The sequence below is a fragment of the Fringilla coelebs genome (genome assembly GCF_963513975.1).
Source record: "Fringilla coelebs genome assembly, chromosome: 5".
Taxonomy (NCBI): Eukaryota; Metazoa; Chordata; class Aves; order Passeriformes; family Fringillidae; genus Fringilla; species Fringilla coelebs.
This window is the reverse complement of record NC_140033.1, coordinates 3,259,829-3,282,863: the sequence shown is the minus strand read 5'-3', so window position 1 is coordinate 3,282,863 and position 23,035 is coordinate 3,259,829. Positions and strand designations below refer to the sequence as shown.

The 23,035-nt window shown below is 45.6% G+C and overlaps 1 protein-coding gene across 1 annotated transcript in view; it reads left to right on the top strand.

Moving 5' to 3' along the window:
• Positions 1-10,019: 10,019 nt before the first annotated feature.
• The window catches only part of MKLN1 (muskelin 1), a 102,971-nt gene continuing 89,955 nt past the window's right edge, over positions 10,020-23,035 (top strand). Inside the window, exon 1 of the mRNA XM_084206527.1 lies at positions 10,020-10,139. Coding sequence (XP_084062653.1) covers positions 10,048-10,139 — 92 coding nt within the window. The 5' untranslated portion in view covers positions 10,020-10,047. The remainder of the gene's footprint in view (positions 10,140-23,035) is intronic.

Sequence of the window (23,035 nt, the reverse complement as noted above, 5' to 3'; positions counted from 1 at the left end):
ACCTCCATTCTGCCCAGCTGTGATCTTCATCATTTCATGGGATGGGGCAGCACTGAAGGACACATGTAGGAGCTGGGGAGGAGCTCAGTGGGGCTGGTGCTGTGAGGGGAAAGCTTTGCACAGGGCTCAGAGCATGCCTGGGAATGTGGTTTTTGTGGCCATCCCCTCCAGCCTTGCCCAGGCAATGTGACAGAGCAGGGACACGTCTGCCAGTCGTCCTCCAGAGGCAGACCCATGTCTCTGGTACTTCCTGAGCCTCAATGCTCCCTAACTGCTCTGTAGGATCAACCTCCAGCTCAGAATTGTGTTGTTGCTCATCCCCCCCACCTTCCCTTTTCTCCAGAAAACCTGCTTGCTTTGCCCTTTTCCATTTCCAGACCTGTTATTTTTACCCTCAGAGCCGTGTATTCCCAGGGGGGCCATGTCTGCTGCTGCTGTCCTGCTGGAGGAAGCAGGGCTGTTCTGCCTTTCCAGGGCTCATTTTTAGGGCTCTGCAGCTCTCATGGCGGGCAGGTGCTCCCCAGACATCCAGGACAAACAGCAAGCTGGGAATCATGAACAAATCTGTAGCTTTGGGGCATGTGTAGGAACACACTCCTTTGGGGAATGTGTAGGGACATACTCCATGAGATTACAACACACTCTTGAGCTTCCTTCAGCTTTGCATGGAGCCAAATTTCTCATCCTTGCCAAAGATGACTGCATTCAAGGCCAAGGGCAGATCTAAGGGTCTCAGGGAAGATAAAGAGGGTGAACTGGAGGGCTCCCATGGGATCAGGGCCTCACCTTGCAGAAGGACACAGCCAGACTTAGGCCCCATTGAGACAAATCCCAGGAACAAGGTGTCTGCACAAAGGCTCTTAACTGGGGGCTTATGCAGAGCAAACTCCTTCACCCACTGCAGTGACCAAGGAGCTCCACACCTAAGTCTGGGCAAACAGGAACACACGAGTCGGTGATGAGGAACAACCTGTGCAGGAAGAGAAGTCTCTTGCTAAGTGCCAAGACTGGAGAAGGGAAAGCTGCCTTTTGGTGCCCCTCCTGTTACACCAGAACCAAGAGACACCGGGATTTGCCTGGCTTGCAGGGTGCAGCACCACTTCAGGACAAAATTCGAATGTTGTTCTGTGTTCAGCCTAAACCAGCAAGGGAATATCTGTGCTGGATGGGGTCAGGAGGGAGCTTGTTTTATTCCAGCACAGGTTTGGGCTGATACTCCCTGGATTGTTTTTCCAGGTGCTCATGTTGAAGGATGTGGTGATTTGGGTCATACTCCTGTCTCTCTTCTCTGACTCTGTGTTGTGTATCCTACTCTTCTGGCATCTCTGTAGAGGGAGTCCTCCTTCTCAGCAATGTGGGGAGGCCCCTGAGCCCCACAGTCAATCCATGGATGTGGGGGCAGGTCAGGAAAGTAGCAGGGATGGCACTCCCACAGCCCAAAAACCTCTGAGCTCCATCTGCCAAGCCCAAACAGAGGATGCCTGTGAGCAGGAGTCCATCCCAAGCCTCCAACAGTCACAGGACTGTTGCCTCCCTCCTTTTCCCAGGAAGCAGACTGCAAACCCATGTAACCACAGGGACCAGCAGAGCACGGAGGGCTCAGGCATCAGTCCATGCCTGTCTGTGGCTCCTGGGAAATTGCTTCTGACGAGGCAGGAGAAGCTGAGCCTGGGATAAAACAAGCCTCCTGCCGGGTATGTGGCTCTCCTCTCTTCCCGAAAAAAGGGAAGCACGGTCCTGCAATGGACTGAGAACTTCTGAATCTGTAGATAAAAACAGTCCCTGACCATGTATCACCCCAGCCCCTCCCAAATCACCTTTCGGTGGGGGTGGGGTTGGGCTCTGGACAGAACAGAGGAGTCTGAGTCTGGATGGATTTGCTGCTGGGGCAACAGTTAAATGCAGCTTGAGATCCCTGAATGAGCTGTACTGAGTGAAAATGCTTATTCCCACATAGAATATTATTTCTCTCTTAAGTGGAAGAAAAATTCATCTCTCTTCATGGGAGCCGTATGTTCCCCTTATTTTTCACTTATGCCTGAGTGCTAAAGAGGGTCTTAAGTGAAGCATCTATGGCCATGGAGGGTGACCTTGGTGAACAGGCATATCCTTCCCCAAGCCCTGCCCTTCCCCAACTGCTGCCAGTATTTCCACCTACAAAACTAGGAACAGACACAACAGGAAGCAATGCTCTGGAATAAAGCAGCTTTTCAGAGACTGGAGACTGGGCACAACCTCTCCCCAGGAAGTGCTGGGATGGGTTGGTGGGTTTGGCATGTGGATGTTTCATGTGCGTGGCCATATAATTGTGTTTTGTCAGGCCTGGGAAGTGAAAGGATGCTTTCCTTTTCCAGAGGTCAAGGCATTACTGCTCCTTATAGATCTCTGTGCAAAAGAACAGAGAACACCCGTGGTGGAGAGGATCAGTTCCAGGTTATCCATGGTTTTTCCTCTCCCTATTCCTGGCTGTGGAGATTCCAAGTGAGAATTCTGTACAGGATGCAGAGCAGTTGGCAGAAGCTGCTGAGATGGTCTGCATCTGGCTAAGCCCCTCCAGGGAATAGGGATGGGAGCTGGCATCATCTTGATGTGGCCTGTGGCTGGACACTCCACAGAAAACAGGGAGAGCCCAACAGCCTCACTGGAAAAGTCACCTTCTGCACAGATCAAAGCATAATACTGTCGTCAAGAGGAGAAAATAACTAAAGAGAGTTAGAAACCTTGGGCTGTTTAGAAGAGAGGCAGAGGGAGAATGTGCTCCCTAGACTGGTCTGGCAAGAGTCAGACTTGCAGAGGTTGAACAGAACGTCCTAGGAGAGCACTGGGAGAGCACTGAATTTTATAATTTTCATATGAAATCTAGAGCATAATTAGCAGTGAATCATGGAAAGTGTTGTTCCAGCTACTGTAAAAAAACAAGCTGGCACTGAAGGGTCTGCTGGTCATTTGAAAGCACCGAGAGCTCCAGCCCAAGACTCCTCCTTCTTAATTGCACCACTCTTGGACACTCGCTCTAAATTAAGCAGATAGGAGCACAAGAGAACTAATGCACTGCTCTGAAAGGCAAACTATTAACCAAAGTGTCTCTCAGATGTTTAACTTCAAGGAGGTGCGATTGAAATCTCATCAATTATGATCAGTGGACATGAGGAGGGCTTGAAGTTCATCCATAACGTAATTTGCACAGTAATAAAAATTAAAGATGTGAAATCTCTGCTGGGCTGTCTGCTTCAGTCTCTAGGGTGAGTTAGATGGGTCCTTGTACCGTAACTCCCACTGTGTTGCCTGTGTGCAATAAGTGCAGTGCAAGAAAAGTTTCTCTGATGCACTTTTGATACTCAGAGGATGTTGCTGTTGAATATTTACACCACACTTATAAATATAAGGATTTTCTGTGCAGTCTCAGGTGTATTTCCTGCTTTTGGCTTCATTGGCAGTTTTCTCTTTCCAAAATTCACCCAGTTTTTCTGACTGTTCTTCTCACAAACAGCTGTTTGCTGTCCCCTCGCATCCTCTTCCTTTTAACACTTTGCCCAAGTTCCCTGCCCTCAGCAAACCAGTCAACAGGAACAATGGACTTAAGGGAGACCGTGACATTCCCAGCTGAAAAACAGGATTGAGTCCTTCACTTTCCCACTGTGCTGCTGACAGAACACTACTTAGCACTCCTACCCTATGACACATTACCCAAACATTAGTTAATTATCCTGCCTGACTCCTTAGAAAGTAGGCAATTAAGTACTTAGGTTTGTTCTCCCTGTGAAGAAAACCAGCCACAAAAAGAGGTTAATAGGGGACAGACCAGTCCTGTCCTATACAATGGAGAACATCCCTGTGCCTGTATCAGAGAATGGTTTGGGTTGGAAGAGATCCCGAACATCATCTCATTCCAACTCCCCTTCCAGTCAATTCCAATTGAATTCCTGCAGTTTACAGGAGGAATGCAGAGCATGGGGTCTGTCTTACCCATTTCAGCCATTTGCAATAAATCTGAGCCCTTCTAGAATGGGCTTAGACAGACCAGCACCTCAGGAGAGTGATTCAGCTTCACACAAGATGTGTCCGACTACGGTGGGCTGAATCATCCTCTGGGAAGAGCACCCAAGGAGTCCATCTTCTGTGTAAGCTACCAGGGGAAGGTGTGGATGCCCCAAGCAAACAGTGTGACTTGTCTTCAAACCACAGACAGCAGTGCTGCCAGTACCAGAGCTCAAGAGCTCCTGGATCCTGGGAAATGTTTTGCTGCTGTCATTTGAGCTGACTTTGGTGAGCATTGTGGAGCACCACAGACAGAAACGGCTGCAAGCTTGCTACTATCAATTTGATGACCGGTACTCCATGAATTTGGGATATTTTTGGAGGGAGAAAATGCTGCAATACACTACTTCTAATGCACAGAGAAAACGTTTAGCAAAAAGAGGAGCTTTTTAGCAACAGAAGGAGCTCAAGTCTAGTAACAAGAGCTCTAGCCATTGTGACTAAGTATGCCATAAAATGTGTAATTAGGCACTATAGCAACTATTGAATTCCAAGGCACATTTTGCATCTGAAACACAGGACAGAGCTCTCTTTGGGTGATTCAGAGGAATCATCACAACACCCCAGCGCTCTGCAGTGTACAATGAGCAGCGAGTGCTTGCTGTGGAAGAGCATCCCTGTGAGAGCAGTCCTGCCTGGGATGAACACACCTGCCTGGGGGGGAAGAGATGAGTAAATATTTTTAGCCTGAGGCACAGCTGGGAGTGTCTAGTCTGCTTCCTACAAGTGCTGAATTGTGGAGTAGAGCTGAGCGTGGTGGCGCGTCACACCGGTGGGCACGGAAGTGGCGTGGGGGTGACGTTGGAAAACTGAAAAACATACCTTCCAAAAAAGAAGGACATGGTATTGTTTGAGCAAAGTCCAGAGAGAGGAGGGCCACAAAGTTGACAAGAAGACAGGAACATCTCCCTTACGAAGACAGGCTGAGGAAGTTGGGGCTGTTCAGCCTGGAGAAGAGAATGTTGTGTGGAGATCTCATAGCAATATTTCAGTATCCAAACAGGGCCTACAGGGAAGAGAGGGATTCTTCATTAGGAACTGTAGTGATAGGACAAGGAGTAATGGGTACAAAGTGAAAGAGGGGAAATTTAGGCTAGATATTAGGAAAAAGTTGTTTACTGTGAGTGTGGTGAGGCACTGGAGCACCAGTGGGAGGATGTGGATGACCCAACCCTGGCAGTGTCCAAGGCCAGGCTGGATAAGGCCTTGAGCAATGTGACCTAGTGGAAGGCATCCCTGTTCATGGCAGGTGAGGTTGAGAGTAGATGATCTTTAAGGTCCCTTGCAACCCAAACCATTCTGTGATTTTACCAAAGGATGGAGAGTGTGAGTGTGATTTGTGCACCATTCTCATCTCACTGTCTTTTCCTGCCCTCGGGTGCCCTATTTCAGTTCAGACAGGGCTGAGCATGCCAGGGTACCAAGGAGATCTTCTTTCCCCAGTGTGGCTCAGAGCCACTTGCATCCCTTAAAAGGCATCTTCTGACTCAGATACACTTTCCTCCATTGTCTGGGGCATGTTGTTTTGCAGCTGGAGACTACTGAATGAAGCTGAGTTACTGACCTTGATTTGAAAAAAATGCACACTTGTGCTTTGCAAAACAAGCCTTTTATAGCAGGCTTTTATGCAGAGAATTATGCCAATGTGTGCATGGAGGCGCTGGCATTTTGGACCCCTTTCAATCTTCTGGATTGTCAGTGAGGTCTTTCACTGATTTAAGCCTTCAACCAAAGGACGGATGCTGCAAGAGGCAGTGAAGAGGACTCAAGCAGGTACTGGAGTGTTTAGCCCAGGAGCAGATGCTTGGATCAGGGCCTAGATCAGAAGAGGTATTTTATTATCCTGAAGGAGGTATAGTTTTACTGCATTGAGAGGAGGCACAGATGATCCCTCTCTCTAAGGGGAGAAATAAAACATCATCTGGTTTTAAGGCTTGTTCTCATCCCTTTTTGGTGTAGATGGCAGCCCCACAGGAAATGGGTCTCAATGAGCTTTGCCACTTTTTTCCATCATGTCATTAAAATGAGAGATGAAGATGAGTGAGGCCAGTTTGAGGAGTTTTTGGAATTCCCTCTGGTCCTGTTCCAGGCCTTGCCCACAGGTTAGCAACATTTTTCTATGAAGGTGCTATGGGAGGCAGCAGGCTTTTGGCTTGGGAGGAAACTATTAGCTTGAGTCTTGTGCAGGCAGCAGGTTTTATTCCCTTTGCACCATGTCTGAGTTAAACGAGGCCCTGGCCTTGCAGGAGGAGCTCGGTTAGGTGAGCACCGCCAAAATCTGGTAGGACAATACCCCGCCGGGCCAGCGCTCCGCTTCCGCTCCCTAAACAATGGGAGTTTACACAACTGCAGCCCACTTGAGGTTTCTGCCTTGCTTCATGGCTGAGCAACGAGACCCCAAATGTTACAGCTCTGCCTAATGTCCTTGGCTCTGTCCTGCTTTGGAAGGAAACATGCAGCGGCCTGTGCTGCCAATGCTATTTCCTCTCTCGCTTGTCTTTAAAGGTCTCTTTTTCCAACAGCTGATCGGCTCCACAGCTCCAGGGAGGACGTGAGATCCGGCTGGCCCACGAGCTGGCTGGTATGGCTGCGTGCCATGTTGTTGTTTGTATTGCTTTCATTTTTCTGGCGTTACTTGGCTCTTCCACGAAACTTGTTTTCATCCTGAACTATGTGCTCATTACATATCCAAACGCCCACGCGAGGTTTTGCATGAGGAAACTCGAAACACACGCGCAGTAGAGAAGCAAGTTTCTGATGGGGGGGATGAGATATTTGTCTCATGGCTGACAAACAATTGTAAAATCCCTGAGTTTCTTGCAGTTGGGGTTCCAGCTCGCTGATGACAAGCATGTGAACACTGTGTGCATCCTCCTGGCAAAGAGACATGGGGAACGTCTCTTGTGGTCACCTTGGCCTTTCCGAGCAACTCCAGCTACTGTCCAAGGCACACATCCAGGGACCTCCAAGCTCTCTGGCAGGCTGGTCCCTGAACGCCAAAGGGACCTTCTGCTGCTAGGAAAGCTCTCACTTCCCCTCTGTGGCCCCATCCTCAGAGAGCAGCCAGCCACAGGCAGCACAGATCCACCCAGCCAGCTCTGGGCTGAGAGGCACCAAAACGTGCTGGAGGGTTTCAGTGAGGTACCGAGTGAGGGGGGGCAGAAGCAGGAAAACTGTGCATAGGGTTTGCTTCATGAGGACAAGGAAGCTTGTGAAGGGCCTGGAGCACAAGTCTGATGAGGAGCAGCTGGGGGGAGCTCAGCCTGGAGAAAAGGAGACTCAGGGGGGAACTTCTCACTCTCTTCAACTCCCTGGCAGGAGGCTGTAGCCAGGTGAGAGTTGGTGTCTGCTCCCAGCAATTGGATGGGAGGAAACATCCTCAAGTTGTCCCAGAGGAGCTTTATATTGACATTACGGAAAATTTCTTCACTGAAACTGTTGTCAAGCACTGAAACTGGCTGTTCTGGGTAGTAGTAAAATCATCATCCCTATAAGTATTCAAAAATCATGTAGATGTGGCACTTGGGGACATAGTTTAGTGGTGTGTTTGGCACTGCTGGGTTAATGGCTGGACTTGATAATTTTAGAGGTCTTTTCCAACCTTAATGATTCTGTGATTCTATGTGTAAGTGCCCTCTTTGTGGTACTTCCCTGGAGTAATGGGTCTCAGTCACTGCTGGAGGCAGGATGAAGCGTGTTGGTGCCATTGGGCTCCCCACATTCCTCAGATCCAGTGTTACATTGGCAGAGCAAGCACAGCACAGGCCTGGACCAGCACAGTGGGGTTCAGATACTCGTGTTTTCTGAGTTTTCTCCCCTCTTCTATGGCCCCGCCACCAGCTGGGCTCCAGCAGCTGCCCTGGTTGGGATACAGAGAGCGCATCTGGGCGCTGCAGGTTGCCCAAATCTGCAGCACAACACTGCCCTGCACGTCACACTCCTCCCCACTGTGCTCTGTCCACTCAGAGTGGAAAAACCCTCTTCTCCACTGGTAGCTGCACAGGACTGGGCAGGCTGTGCTGGAGGGACCAGAGGGCTCAGTTTGCAGCTTTGGATTGCTCTGCTTCCTCACAGCCTTCCCTGCTGCCTGTGCTGCAGATGAATAAAGATTTTCCAGGGCTGTCAGTACTGCATATTTCACCAGCATTCCCTTCACTTTAAAAAATGTGCTAAAAATACGCTGGCTTGGCATCCAGGTCTTGATTCAAGTGGTAACAGGATATTGGGCAGAGAAATCCTGGGGTGGTTTCACTGTGTAGCAGCGAGCTGCTGGCTCTTCCTCCTTTTCTTCCTCCCCCTGGCTGCTGCAGGGCTGTTATCCCCACTCTCAAGCCCCTAAATTTCATATTCAGAGGTCACAGGTTTCACATGGCATTGCTCCTCTTGGGGTGGCTGTTAGCAAGGCTCCAAACACTGAGGTGAAGTCTCTTCTTCTGGGTTTGAGAATATATTATCAGCAAAGTATTTGTTTTATTACTCCTGTGGTAATTTTGGGAGGGGGATGTCTGCAGCCTGGAGCTGGGTTAAGTGAAGTCTGAAATGCCACGGGAAGGCCACAAACTTCAAATGGCTTGTTAGTGAAGCAGCAGAAGGAGATGTGGATATTTGTGCCTCATCCATGGCTTTTGTTGTGTTGTTGCTGAGCCATGTGGCTTTGATACCAATGAAAACACAGCAAACCCCCTCTGGGAAGGGGTCTTGAGATGAAGTGCTTTCTGCTCCCCCTCACTTTTGAAACACGCAGTTGATGTTCAGCCTTCAAGGCTGCTGAGCGAGTTTTTCATCCGCAGGCAGATTTTGCTGCCACATTCTCACTCACTTTCCTAAAATAAAGGGGAAAAAAATAAAAGAATCCTTGTGCTAATTTAATCTAGCCAGGCATCCTGCTGTCCTGCCTCATAATATCTCTCCAATCTGTCATTTCCAACAGACAGTTGGAAATGTATTGGTTTGGCTTTATTTTTCCTCCCCCTGGTCTTGAAATATCTCCCCTTCTTTCTCAAGTAGCCCAGAGCTCCCCCAGGGATGTCTCAAGTTTCCCCCTTGCTTTGGTGGGAGCTCTGGGTGAAGACATCTCCCTTCTCCAGGAAAAACGCTACAACAACCTCAGACAGAGAAAAGTTTGTTAAAGAATGCCCAGCTTATGTGCTGGTCCTGTCGGTGCTGTGTTGATGGTGGGGCTCAATGGTCTTAAAGGTCTTTTCCAGCTTTAACAATTTTATAATTCCAGGAGCTGGTGCAGGATCAAACCTCACTGGGTTTCTCTTGATCCCTTTCCCAATCACCCACCCGTGTGGGGCCAGGGAAGGAGCATTTGGTAATTAACACTCCTCAGCCCCCTTGAACCCCTCAGGGCACATCCTGAGCCCCTCATCCCCTCAGTGCATTCCTCAAACTTCTCTGTTCACCTCAAACCCTTGAGGCATCCTCTGAGTCCTTCAGGGCACCCCCTCAGACCCACAGGCGCTATGAGGCCCTCAGACCACCTCAGCTCCATGGGGCATTCCCTCCGACTCAGAGCCCCTCAGCTCCATGGGGCATTCCCTCAGACTCAGAGCCCCTCAGCTCCATCGGGCATTCGCTCAGACCCAGAGCCCCTCAGGCCACCTCAGCTCCATGGGACATCATCTGAGTTCCTCAGGGCATCCCCTTGGACCCAGAGGCCCTCTGAGCCCCTCAGGCCACCTCAGCTCCATGGGGCATTCCCTCAGACCCAGAGCACCTCTGAGCTCCTCAGCTCTACGGGACACCCTCTGAGTCCCTCAAGGCATCCCCTCAGCTCCACAGCCCCTCTGAGCCCCACGGGGCAGCCCCCGAACACCTCACGGCCCCTCAGGCCCTAGAGGAAGTGTCTGAACCCCGCAGTCTCACGGAACAACCCCTCTGCTGCCCCCGCGCTCCCTCAGACCGTCCCCACCCCCGCCTGCGCGGCCCCTTTAAGAGCGCGGCCCCTTTAAGACCTTGGCCCCGCCCCCCGCGGTCGCTGCCGGGGCCGCTGCTGACAACAAGATGGCGGCGGCGGGTCCGGCGGGCGCTGAGAGTCGCGTGTTGGGCTACAGCCTGCACCGCTGGAGCAGTTTCTCTTCCACCTACCTGCCCGAGTGAGTGCCGGGCTTGGCAGCGCGCCTGGAACGCGCTCCGGGCTCGGGTCTGGGGGTGGCCGGGCGGCTGGGCCTGCTTGCGGCCTGCGCTGAGGCCCGCGCGGGGAGGCCGCGGCGGGGGGAGTGGGACCGGAGCTGTGTGTGAGCGGCGTTCTGTGTGTGAGGGGGCTCCGTGCAGCAGATTTTGGGTGGCCGTGTGTGAGCAGGGTCTCTACATGAGAGTTTGGGGTGGCTGTGTATGAGAGGGTTCTTTATAGCAGGGTTTTGGGGCTGCGTTTGACGGAGATCTGTACTGTAGGACTTGAGGGTGTTAGTGGGGTTGGAGGTGCTCAGCAGGGCTGGAGGTTCAGGGACACACAGGGAGGTTCAGCCATCACAGGGACAGTGTTTGGAGCAGTGGTTCATGAAGAGATTTGGGAGGAGTTGCGTGGGGCAGAGGGTCTGGGCTTGCAGATTTTTGAGGTGGCGAATTAAATGGGGAGGGCCTGGAGAGACAGGTTTGGGGGTGGCTTCAGGACGGGATATGGGCAAAGGAAAGTTGCAGCCAAAGAGGAGAAGCTGAGCCCAGATTTGGGGGAAGAATAGGTGCCGGTGTGGGAGAGGCTGGTCAGTTACTGGGTGAAACGAGGAGAAGGGTCAGTGCCCCACCTGCCCTGCCCTGCCTCTGTCAGGTGCTTATGGGCTCTGTGTTTTTTGGCAGCTGGACGTCCTGTCCTGCCCTTGACCTCTGGAATGCTGGGCTGTGCCCCCTGTTGTGTGTGGCTTTAGGGGAGAGAGGTCACCTGCTGTTCTAATCGCCTGCCTCTAGGAATTTGGGGGTTGGCAGGAGCTGTTGCAGGCATCGGTTTGTGCTGCTGTACCGAGTGATCCCATTCTCTGTTGGCCATATGGCATCCAGCTGCAGCCTGTAGAATCCCTCTAGTCGCTGACAGTCAAGTTTGGAGTGACCACAGTGTGGCTTAGGTGTGATGTTTTTGGTACACCTTTTGGATGAGCCATCCTTGGTGCTGGAATTTGGGAGGACTGCTGGGGTCACAGCATAACGAGGTCATTATGGGCTGTCGAGACGCATCCCATCATCGATTGTGCTGCATTTGCTGACCTTTGATTGATGTATCCTCAACTCACCCACTCTCAACAAGTGACAGAGTGGCCTTAGTTGTTAATTATTAATATCCTCAATTATCTCCACTTTGCAAAATGAAATAAATCTCTAAATCCAGGTTTTTAACTGAACTCTGAATTGTTTTGTTTTTCTGTATATTTTCTGTGTTAGATGTGAAAAAGAACTGGTTTCTTCTCTAATCGGTAATCTTTGGTGGTAATTAAGCCATCCCTTTACCTTTCCTGTTAAAACAGCTTGCCCTTAGGGTGCCTCTTTCAGGTCTCTGATGGTCTTGTAGTTATTTCTACTGGCATTTCTGGCTTTTAAAATCTTGTTAAAGTGTTGGTCCCTGAGGAGAGGGGTGGCAGTCCATTATTGATCTCAGTGATGCTTTACAAACAGAGAGTATTGTCTTTGTCCTTGATGTTCCTTTCCAAGGCTCCGATTAGTCCCTTTTGCTACCGACTCGTGTCAGGAATTAAGTTTCACATGGCCTCTGCAGTGCTGCCCAAAGTCCTTAATGCCTTCCCTGATACAAATTCCTGTTCCTGTAGCTGGGATGGTATTTTACAAACGTGTGACCTTGCATTTGGCTGGTGTTAAGATGTTGTTTAAAAGTGTTGTCATCAGTGAAAACAATTTTATCTGCTTTTAAGCACTGTAATCCCAGCAGTGGGCTTGTGCTCTGGTGTGCTGACCTTGGTCTGAGGGATTCTGGTCTTGTTATGGAAGTTTTGGTTTTTGCTTGCTAGCTTTTTATTCCCATGGCCTGGGAGAGAGCTGGAATACAATCTGAATTGGAAGGGAGAGGCTTTGACCTGTGATTTAAGATCAGCCTCTCAAAGAGAGAAAGTTTAATAAGAAGTGTATGGGAGGGTGGGTTTTTGGACATGGACTGAAGATGGAAATCTTGAAAATTGCTGGGACAAGACCATAACACCCTGTGGGATCAACGTGCACAAAGAGCTCTCTCTGTATTTAATGTGTAGAACAAAATGATGCTTGTCTGGAAGAACTTGATCTTAGAGGATGTTTTCCAACCAGCATGATTCTATGACATTGGGAATTCTGGTTGTGCTGTAGTTTAAATAAATTTGCTGGCATAGCTAGAAAGAAACCACTTTAAGGAGAAAAGGGGCTCTGCCCTCATGCATGTAGGAGTGAATATACAGCTTATTAAATATTATTGATTGTTGTTGGGAGTTGTGGTATTGCAGACAAAGTGCTCAGGGAGGAGCAGCAGAGGAGTTAAGCACGATTTAAACACATGCCTTAAGCAGTTGTATGGTTTTAAATGTAAAACAAAGTTCTGGAATGTAAAACTTTCATCACTGCTGACCAGGGAAGAAATTAGATGTCTAGTGACATCTCACCTGCTTATGTGATGCTGAACTGACATTGAAACTTTTCAGAACACTGAAATCATCTGATAAACTCTCTTTTAATTAAAAAAGCCTAAACAAAGCCAAACAAAAAGTGTTTTTCAGAGGCCTTTCTGGTCATGCTCTAGTTGAGGATCAGTAGTCTATTGAAAAGCACTCATTTTCTTTCAGTGACAGAGAAGCTTCCTCTGCTGAATGCCAGTGTCTCTCCTCTTGCATTTGCTGGTGGTACTGGAGGATTAGTTAGTGCTGGATCCGGTTTCTGGCAGTTTTTCCAGTGCTGCAGCTCCCTGCATGTTTGCAAGGACCTTTCCAGACATTTAGTGAGGACTGTCTTAATGAAAAGAAGTACTTCTGTTTTTCAAGTCACTGGAGATGTCTATTGGTTTCTACCAGCAAGAAGACTGACTTGGTTATTTATTTTAGAAACTGTGGGTAGAAATAAAAAAATTGGTCTGGTAATAGTGGCTGGCTCAGTCTGTGTTGTAGGGGGGGGTTGTGCCTTTGGGAAGAGAATTGATCCAGGAGGAAATTTGGTGTTGAAACATCTGATGTTTCCAGAGATGCTCTGCCTGTGCAGAGGCACGAGTGCATTGAGAGGCTTCAGCTTATCCAACCTGGAAACCTGGAAAATGATCAGCCCAGCCCATTGCCTGAGGCTGCTCTGTCAGATCCATTCCTTGCCTCTCCAGGGTTCCTCCCTGGAGGAATGGAGCCTCAGAGGAGGCTGCTCCCTGATGCCTCACATGGGGCTGGTAGGGGTTGTTCCAGCATGGCAGTGGCTTCATTCCAGTGACACACACAAGTGCTGGTGTCTTTAGACACGCACAGAGACAGGGAGATGGACTTCATTCCTCTCCCTTCTCTGCCCTCCTGCAGGAAGTGATGAGCTCAGCCACTTTGTTTCTTTCTGGACAAGGAGGGAATAAAGAGTTGTAGAAGGTAATGCAGGCCTTGCTCCAATTTTTTTTTTTTTTTCCCTTTGGTAAGGAATAGAACCAGAAGCTCTTGCTCTTCACTGAGAGAAGCACTTCATATCCTGAATTTTTAGTGGCTTGTTTTTGTACCTGCTCCAGTTTGAACTTACTCCTGAGTTGAATGAGAGGTGAAGTGCTCTGTATGATGGCAGCCATGTACCTTTTTTATTGCCAGATTACTGCATCCTGGGGCTGTGAGTTCTAATGGCTGCATCAGCCTCATGACTGATGGCATTTTGTATTTGATAATGCACTCAGGTCCTTCTGTCACTGTTTCATATGGCTGAAATCCCACTTCAGAGACTAACAAGAGCTTTTTGCTGTGCTCCTCTATTCACATACTTTAGTGAGGAATGTTCATCCTGTTTCTGTTGCTCAAATTGTCAGTCCTTCAAGTTTTCCTGCATGGAATCTCTGTAGAGGAAGATCAGTATATTTCCTGTGTTTGACTCCATGATTTTTAATTAGTGTTTTGTTTATTTCTCGTGCTAAGGTTGCTATTAAGAATATAAATCAAGATGGGTTTCTTAGCTGATAATTAAATACCATTAACAGCCTCTTAGTTGGTGTCACTTTTTCACTGCAACTCACTTTTACCTGTTCAATGGTCAACTTCAGTTGTTCAGAGAATTCCAGTCATCTCTATTTTGTTGCCTTGAGTGGTGTCATAGGCTGAAGGCTGAATAACCCTGTTGTCCCTTTCCTAGGAAGTGTCCTGGAGCAGGGAAGGATCTAGTTGATTTCTTAAAATACACTCAAAATAAGTTTATTTTTTCATCAGTTTTCTGTATTTCCATCAAACTAGGGGAAAAGAAAACTTAGATACTTTGATAGTAAAATATGTGTGACTCTTAGGCTTTTAAAGTGAGAATGCAAATTTAACTTTTGCTTTCTAGCTATGAGGATGTAACAGCCAGTTCCTGGCCAGACTAAAATGTACTGCTGTGGTGGTCTACTCTGAAAGAAGTGTATTCTGATCTTTTCAAATCTTGCAAAACCTTATCCAGAAGATGAAGAGAACACGTGCAGCAAACCTTTTGGGGTAAAGTCCATAAGGATTAAAAACAACAGACTTAAACAAACAAACAAAAAGCCCCAGGCGAAAAGTAACCTGAATTCCACCTCCTGTGTTCACTGAGATTTTTGTAACAGGAAAAAACATATGTTTGTGGCCAGTGAAATGTGGTTCTCAGTTTCTCCTCCAACCACATGAAAATGATGACTCAGATCTGTACCATAGAGGTTCATAAATCTCCTTGTAGATGCATCCAGCTCTTGAAGAATCTCCTGTTCAAGCTGAGAGCAGTCATGACTAATGAAAGGGTTTATTTTTAATATTATGTTCCCTGAACCCTAGCTCTGCTGCCTTTACAAGGCAAGGATACCTTCTGCTGAGGTGTAAGCAGTTTAAAGCCATTTAAACCAGACCCAAATGGTGGAAAAGTTGTAGAACTGTGACTTTGGAGGTTTTTTACACTAATAATAACCATTAATACACTTTTTTTCAGCTCAAGTTATCAGCATATCTAGCTTTACTTCAGTATTTTGAAATAGCCAATTCACTTTCCTTATTGCAGTTGCTTTGCCTTTAGATAGGGGAAGGTGAGCACACACAGGGGCTGGCTCTGTAACTGCTGATGACTTTCAGCATTGATCAATACTTCCAAATTTCTTCATTTCTTTAAATGAGCAGGGGATGCAAACCCTGGCTAACCAGTGAGCTGCCCCACTCCTTTCCTCTCATCTGAGCCCTGTGTACAGAAATTCTCTCAGTTCTGCTTTTCATCCTTTTCAGTGGCCAGTAGAAAATATTTTTTCCTCTCTGTTTGTTCATGTGGACTTTCTGGATGTTTCTAGCCTACCTCATGTTCTGACAGGCATTTTTCCTCTTGTTTACATCACTTCTGTAGCCTAGGATTTTTTCTGTCAGTGCTGAAATTCAGTACCTAAAGAGCAAAATATTTCTGTAGAAAATAAAGTTGCCTACAGATTGAATACATAACTATAAAATGCTTTTTTGGCGTCTGATAAAGTTAATTAGTGAGAAAGAAAAATGTCAGAGGTGGAGGGAGTGAAAAAAATCGCAAAATTATGAAGTTGTGAGGGATTATGAGTTATGATATCTCTTGCTCCCCAGGTAAAAGCACAAGTGCTGTAGTGTCAGGAGAAACCTCTTTAGGCTCCAGTTAAAATAGAGATGTTATTTAAGAGCTTAGACAGGTTTATTCACTGGCAGAAGGAGGAAGGTGCAATGCTAATTGCTCAGGTTCCCTGGTGTGCCCAACCTGGCAGAACCTGTAGTGCTCCGATGTTCAGCCTATTCTGGGATGGCATTTTACAGAACATTAAGGATGTAAAATTTTCATGGGAGGTGTTAACATCATCAGATTGTGGATCATTTGCTGTGTATGTTGCTGTATAGCCTGTGAGTTTAATAAAAGATTTCCAGCCTTTAATTACTAATTACTGGTTTAAAGACTAACTAGTTATTAAAACAGAGTTTTCCTTGGGATAAATGTTACTGTTCGGACATCACGTACAGTCTGCTTGATTTTTTTTTTTTCATGGCAAAGAATATGGTTTTTAATTCTGTACATTCATTATGTTTTTATCAGATTGCTGGTAGAATGGTCAGGTTTATCACCACCACTGATTTTGTGTTCTGATCCTGATTGTTTTGCTGAGATTAAGTGGTGTGGGTAGCACTGATTCCATCACTTACATAGATGGTGACTTGTTCCAAAGCAAGCCAGTCCTTGACTTCAGTTGCATGTTAATACAAACTTGTAAACCCAGATGTATTTTTTTCTTTTTCTGTCTGTTGAATTTTGTGGGAAGAATGAGCTGTAAGTTCACTGGGTTTGAATTCCATAATACACCAGCTACTGGAAGGGGAGGAGGAACACTGAACATGTAGAGTGGTTTGTTGCTTTAGGTAGCTGCTATTTCAGTCATTACTTCCAACTCAGTGTGCATAATCCTTGAGAAATTATTTCCTGAATCAATTTAAATCAAGGAGCACAACCATCTATTTAAGTTGAGGACAGCAGCCTGCATGTCTGAATTTAAACTGCAGGAGCAGTCTGGCTGATAGCACTTGCTCTTCCTTTGCTGGCACCTTCTGCTGTTCCTGGAAAAAGACAGGATCTTCATCATGGAGAAAAACTGGGCTCTGGTCAGTTTGAATTTGGTGGTGTTTTCCTTGGTCTTCCCTGCCTTTCCTCCTGAGACTGGCTGGGTTCATAATGTCATGCTCAAGCTCTGGGAAGGTGCCTGAAAAAACATTGAAACTCTCTTTAGGACATGACCTGTATTTTTCTGGAATCCTTTTCTGTCAGTACATAGTTTAAACAGCATTTGGCTGTTATGGTAATTATATTTAAACAGCAATTTCCCAGCCTGTTCTGCACTTGAGAGTTTTATTAGTAAAGAGGTGCTCTTAACACAGAGTATTAAATTGGAGGTAAAAATTTGGGTTAGGTAAATTGACCCGTGAATAAGGAATTGATGAATGAGTTCCCATTCCACTCTTATGTGACAGTGTACTATTGCTAACTTTCAATTTTGTCTTTTAAAAATCCTCGTTTCTGCTACGGGGTTTGGAAACTACCAAATATGACAGTAATTTTGGCCTGAGAACTGCTGCATCCTTTAGCATGAATTATGTATATTGATCCAAAATAAGGGATTATTCCCTAATGTAGTCCAGGGTTAAATGTTTGACCTGCACTGCGTTTCTCCACGTAACCGGCACTTAACAGGCTGAAACTGCCTTATCTTCCCAGATCAGTATTTTGTCTTCTGCATTCCCTGAGTTACACTGTCAGTGAGAGAAGCTTAATTTTGAAAGGAAAACTGTGAACGTTTTCCCACCTGGAACCAGGAAGCATTTTCCATAGAGTTTTGGTAGAAAAATTTCCAAACATGACATCAGTTTGGGCATGAGGGCTCTTAGTCTGTTTTGTTGAACATAGTCTGCTTTAAATTCTATTACAGGCATCGTTTCTTTGGGTGAACTTTTACTAGGTGTGAGGTTACAGTGCTGATGAGTATTAAAGATGTGTTTATGACTTACATTAGCAATGTATATCTTTACATATCATCACTCAGTCTGGTTTTGTGGCTTCCCCTGAGTGGAATTATTACAGATATTGTGGAATATAAGAGCATCCTTGCACTGTTGTGAAATCGTGGAAGGCCTTGATCTACTTCCTGGCCTTCATTAAGTTTTTCCATATGTGCATTAGTCAAACAGAAATACTCTACTGAGGTTGTGATGCTTCCAAAATACAGCACAGGGAATTTACATAGATGTGTGCTAGACATTGCTTTCCTCTAATCTACTTAAAAAGGATCTGTCCCATCCCAAGAAAATGCTCTTCGAAATGAGAAGTGAGCAGTGCTGAAGTGGGCTGCTCCAGCAGAACTGTGGAAGATTTGGAAAGTCCAAGTTTTTGTGGTGATTGCTGGCTGTAGAAATCTCTATGTCCACACATGATTCAAACTATTTTCAAGCTAGATAGGAGATTTTCTCAAAATGAAAACTGGACGTTGTTATCCAGTGGTTGTGGGTAGTGATGTTTTAAACTCTGGAGGATTTTACTCTAGTATTTTATCTATTGGCTATAAATTCAGTCAACTGAAGAGTGTAATCTCTTCATCTTTATCCTTGAGTCTTGAAGGGCAGAATTCATGCTATTCTTGGTCTTTTTATTAAGCCAGGGATTTATTTCTACTCAGGGAGTCTTCTGGTATCTTACCTAAGCTTGGTTAAAAGGCAGGAATTCAGATATCCTTGTGTGCCCAAATATCCTTATTGAGGATAATAATATGTACAAGTGCACATGTTTAATATACGTACAGGTAATAATATTTACTGGTGAACACAGAGTATGAAATGAGTAAAGGAAACTGCATCAGATGATCTTATAATCACTGAGTTCACTAATATCACTGGCATTTTAAGTTATTTTCTTATAAAAAAACAGACATTAATCAAAATACATAGAAAAGATCTGTTTCTACGTCTGAATAGTGGTCTAGCAATTCTTGAACCCAAAGTTTGTGCAGGGAGAGAATCAACCTTGGTAATTTTTTCAAGCTTAGAAGATTCTCAGCATCACTTAACAGTGAAATTGCATCTAAACTATAATCCCTAAATGTTGGGACAATTAGGCTGGTAATCATCTGTGATGCGTGAAGTTACTGTGGGTACCAACTTAAGTAAATAAGCCTGACTTTATTTTTTCTCCTGTTTGTTTTTCCTCTGTGCTAATACTGATATTCCCAGCCTGGAGCTGGGAGCTCTTGCCACCAAGGATTTGAATCTCGCAGTGATACAGTCAAAAGTTTAATCCGTGATTTAGGGTTGTTGAGTGTCGCTGGAATAGAAGTTATTTACTGGGCTCTGATAACTTGGAAATGACCCGAAGTTGTGCCAGGGGAGGGTTAGATGGGATATCAGGAAGGGATTCTTTACCAAAAGGGTTGTCCAGCTCTGGCTCAGCTGTCCAGAGCTGTGGTGGAGTCACCATTCCTAGAGGCACTGTAAGGACATGTGGATGTGTCACCTGGGACGTGGTTTAGTGGTGGCCTTGGCAGTGCTGGTTTAATGGTTGGACTTGGTGATCTTAGGGCTTTCCCAGCCCCAAGTGATTCTGTAACTTCCTGCACTACACTGCTGCAGTTTTAGTCACTATTGTTACTATTTCATTCCTGTCTCTGGTAAGAACTAATGAATCAAAAAAGTTCTGTTTTAAAGTCTCAACTAGATGGGGGGAGTGAAAAAAAAGTACTTTCTAACTTGCCTCACTGGAAATGTCTGTGACAGGGTCATTTAGGATTTAAGAAGAAGGTAGGTTGGTCTGGCAGTGATGATAGGCAGCTTAAAAAACAAAAACAAACTTTTCATTGAACAAATTGAGAACCTGATTTTAATTGGGCTGTTTCTAGGCCAGAGCTAAGAAATGCCAGGTTTGTTGACCAGTATAGTCAGCTGTGATCTGATGAATATATTTCTGTAAGATTTCTAAATTCTTCAATTTTTTTTTGTAATGCTGTATTTACTAAGCTATTTTATTTTTATAGAAATAGGTTTATAATATACTGGAAAACAGTGTGAGACTGCTGAGGACGTGAAGCAAAATTGAGCAGAAAGTTGGCTAAACTCGTGACATCATAATATTTAAAACTGTGCTCCTGTGCATGTCCTATTCAAACCTTGCTTTGCTGTGCAAGAGGTTAAGAAATCCTATATTGTAAAAAAGGAACCCCAACCCCCCACTTTTTTTTCCTGAATGGATCTGCATAATAATGTCCTGTTTTTACTGTGTTTCAATCAAGACATTTCCATGTCTTTACATCCTTCTGCTACTCTGAGCAGAGAACTTTTCCAACTGTAGCAGAACCTAAAAAGTGGGTTTTGACTTGCTTTAGGGGACAGCTATAGGTTCATTCAGGTTTTCAAACATTGCAGCCAGGTTGTTTGAAACCAGCATGGCTTGTAGTGAGTTACGGGAGTTGCAGGAGAAAAAAACCCTGTATTTCTTTCCAGATCTATTGGGTTTTTAGGTGGTAAGTCATTTTTTTTCCCCTGTTTTTCTTGGTTAAGGCTGTGTGTACATTCCAGTGTCTAGGCTGGGCAGGATTATCTCCGTGGATGCTTTCTGCTGGCTGCTGTGAGGGTTCTGCATGTTTGGAATAATTCGGTCCATCACGTCTTAGAGTGAACTTAGTGGAAATTCTAGTCCCTGTATTCCAGTTGCTGTATTCTTCCCAATCTCTTTTGGGATGGTTGTAGGAAAAACTGAAAGAATCATCACGTGGACAACCCTGGAGCAAGTATTTAGTCCATTTGTAGCCAGTCTCTGTTCTCCTAGCACTCCAAGTGCCTTTTTGTAGTGTAATGGCATGGTAGCTCTGTGCTTTTGAAGAAGAGAGTCTGAGTTCCAAGTCCTCTTAGTAAAGCCTGTGCCCTTTCCTGCACAGCTGCTCTCTGAAGATCCATGTGAATGTGCCAGAGAGTGTTTGGGATTTGTTTATTCTTAAAGACTTGTTCCTAAAGTCATGGATTTCCCTAATAGCAGCTCCATGAAAATATTTAGGTTAGATGCAAATTATAGCAGCCTTAAACCTAATTTGCAGCATATTCTGCAAAGTCATCTTATTTCTCCCTTTCCCACTGGAGCAAAGGAAAACTCTCCCTTAGTGATTGTCGTGCCTGAACCCACAGAGCTCTGCACAGAGAAGTCCCCAGGCATGGGGACATCTCTGTCATTCCAGCAGAGATCAGCCAACAGTTGGCACAAAGGGTATGACAGTTTCTGTGTTGGTAAAAGGAAAAATTATCTCCTTCCAGCAGTTGTGAGACCAGTGTCTGCCTGGGTGATGAAAAGAAACTTGCCCCGTGCTCTGCCAAGAGCTTTCTGCATGGAACCATCCACTCTTTACTGATGGGAATGCTTACAGTGAGGTTTAGCTCCTGGGAGCTGTGCAAGCAGCCAGGTTAGGAAATAAGGCACACCAGGGCCATCTCTGGAATTCCTTGTAGTGTTAATAAAATGGCCCCTCCTGCTTTGATTTTCGTAGCAGAGGTGCTAAAATTCTAAAAGCAGAGGGTCTAAAATTCTCAGCATCCAGAGTTCCAATATCACATCATCTCATTTTTTAGTAGTTTTTTTCCAGTGGAAGGGGGGGATTGGGAGTTCACTCCAGTGAGAACCCCTTGTCCAAATCCAGCTGCTCAGTTTTTAGTCTCAGTTTGTGCTGGTGCTGGTATGAGCTGAGCTGGAGAGCTGATCTGACGAAAGAAGTTATTTATGCAAATCTTTATTATAGCTGCTGGCGGAGGGAGGGGGAGGATCCTTTGCGAGTGGGTGGGCTGGTCCCTTTGGCAGTGTTGTAGATTTGTGCTAGACTTGATCTTGTACCCACAGCTGATGATGAGAAGTTATCTCAAACCACGTTTAATGGGTTGCTTTTTTCACAGGAAAAGCTTGCGTAAAACCGTTGGTACTTGTGGTAGCTCGAGGGCTTACAAATACCTTTTTTAATGTCTTGTGAAAATTACATGGAAAGTCGTTGTGTTAATGGAATTTTCACTTCTAAAGTTTCTCAGATTTTAATCTAGGTGTCATATCTGCAAAGCCTCCCTCTGGGTACTATGTAGGAGTTTTGTGATGTCCAGAAAAAGGGCTTTACATGGAAAAAGGCATCTGCTGTTATGACATGCATTTGTTTGTTTCTTATTGCCTCACGGCTGCTGCAGTGCTTGAATTCCTCCGAGTCCATAAATTTTCCTAAACTGTTATGGTAAATTGGCTTTGTACACATGGACTTCTGTCTTCAATGTTTGTTTAATCTTAATAAAGTAACAACCCATGTATTTTAAACATTTCTAACTCCATTGATACTGCTGTCTTTATCTTTCACATTTCTTTTTAGGCTTTATTTTGTGTGAGCTGCCTGTCCCTTTTCTCTCGCTCTGTGGAAGGATTTTTATCTTGTCTAGCTGTACTGATTGAGATCTTCCTTGGTTGTGGCAAAACTGATCTTTGACCTGGAGAAGCAAACAAATCTGCTTCTAAAAATATGATATTTGGGATCTGTCCCAGGTACAAAATGCCTCTTTCCAGCTGGGCATTATCTGACCATGCAGCAGTGCCAATTCCTGCGAGTGTTGCTCAGTGTATGAAGAGTTTATTGTCCAATGTTTAAACAAATGTAATGGAATAATAAATAAAATTTATTCCGTAGGGTAACGTGTCTTCTTGTGTTCCAGGATTAGGATAAAGTTCCATAAAGCAGAAAAGCCATACAGCATTAACTAGTTTTATCTGCCTTTGTATCCCTAAAGTATTTAATATAAGATACATATCTTTTAAGTTTAGCATTTTTTTCTCTCCAAATGCTAAGAGGTATTAAGAATTTATTAAATACCATGTCTTGCCTGTGGCATGGTGCAGGAGACTGCAGGTGATTCTTTTCAAAAGCACGGGTCTTGTGGTTTCTAATGGTGACTTAGCTTTCAAACTGGCAGCTTTTGTTAGAAATTAGTGTCTCAGTTCCCAAATTCTTCCCTTTGCTTAGATTGGTTTGTTTTGTCCCAGTTGTTATTAAAGCCAGGGCCACGTTTTCTCTTGCAATCGAGCCTCTTTGCAGTGCAGATGATGTTGTTAGCTGGATGTTGAATTATGTAGAGCCATGTTTTTTATGTTTGATGGGGTTGGAGCAGAGGGCAGTGCTGTTCCATTGCATTTTCCCAAGTGGGGATGGGTGAATAAAGCAGCCACAGACCTGGATTGGTGCTGGCGTCGCTGTGTTAATAAATGCTGTGCTATGATGGGAATCAGCTAAAGAGAGGGGGAACTTCAGTTTTATTCCTGCACTGTGTGAAAATCTGGAGGTGTTCTCCAAGCCTATGGATAGACACAG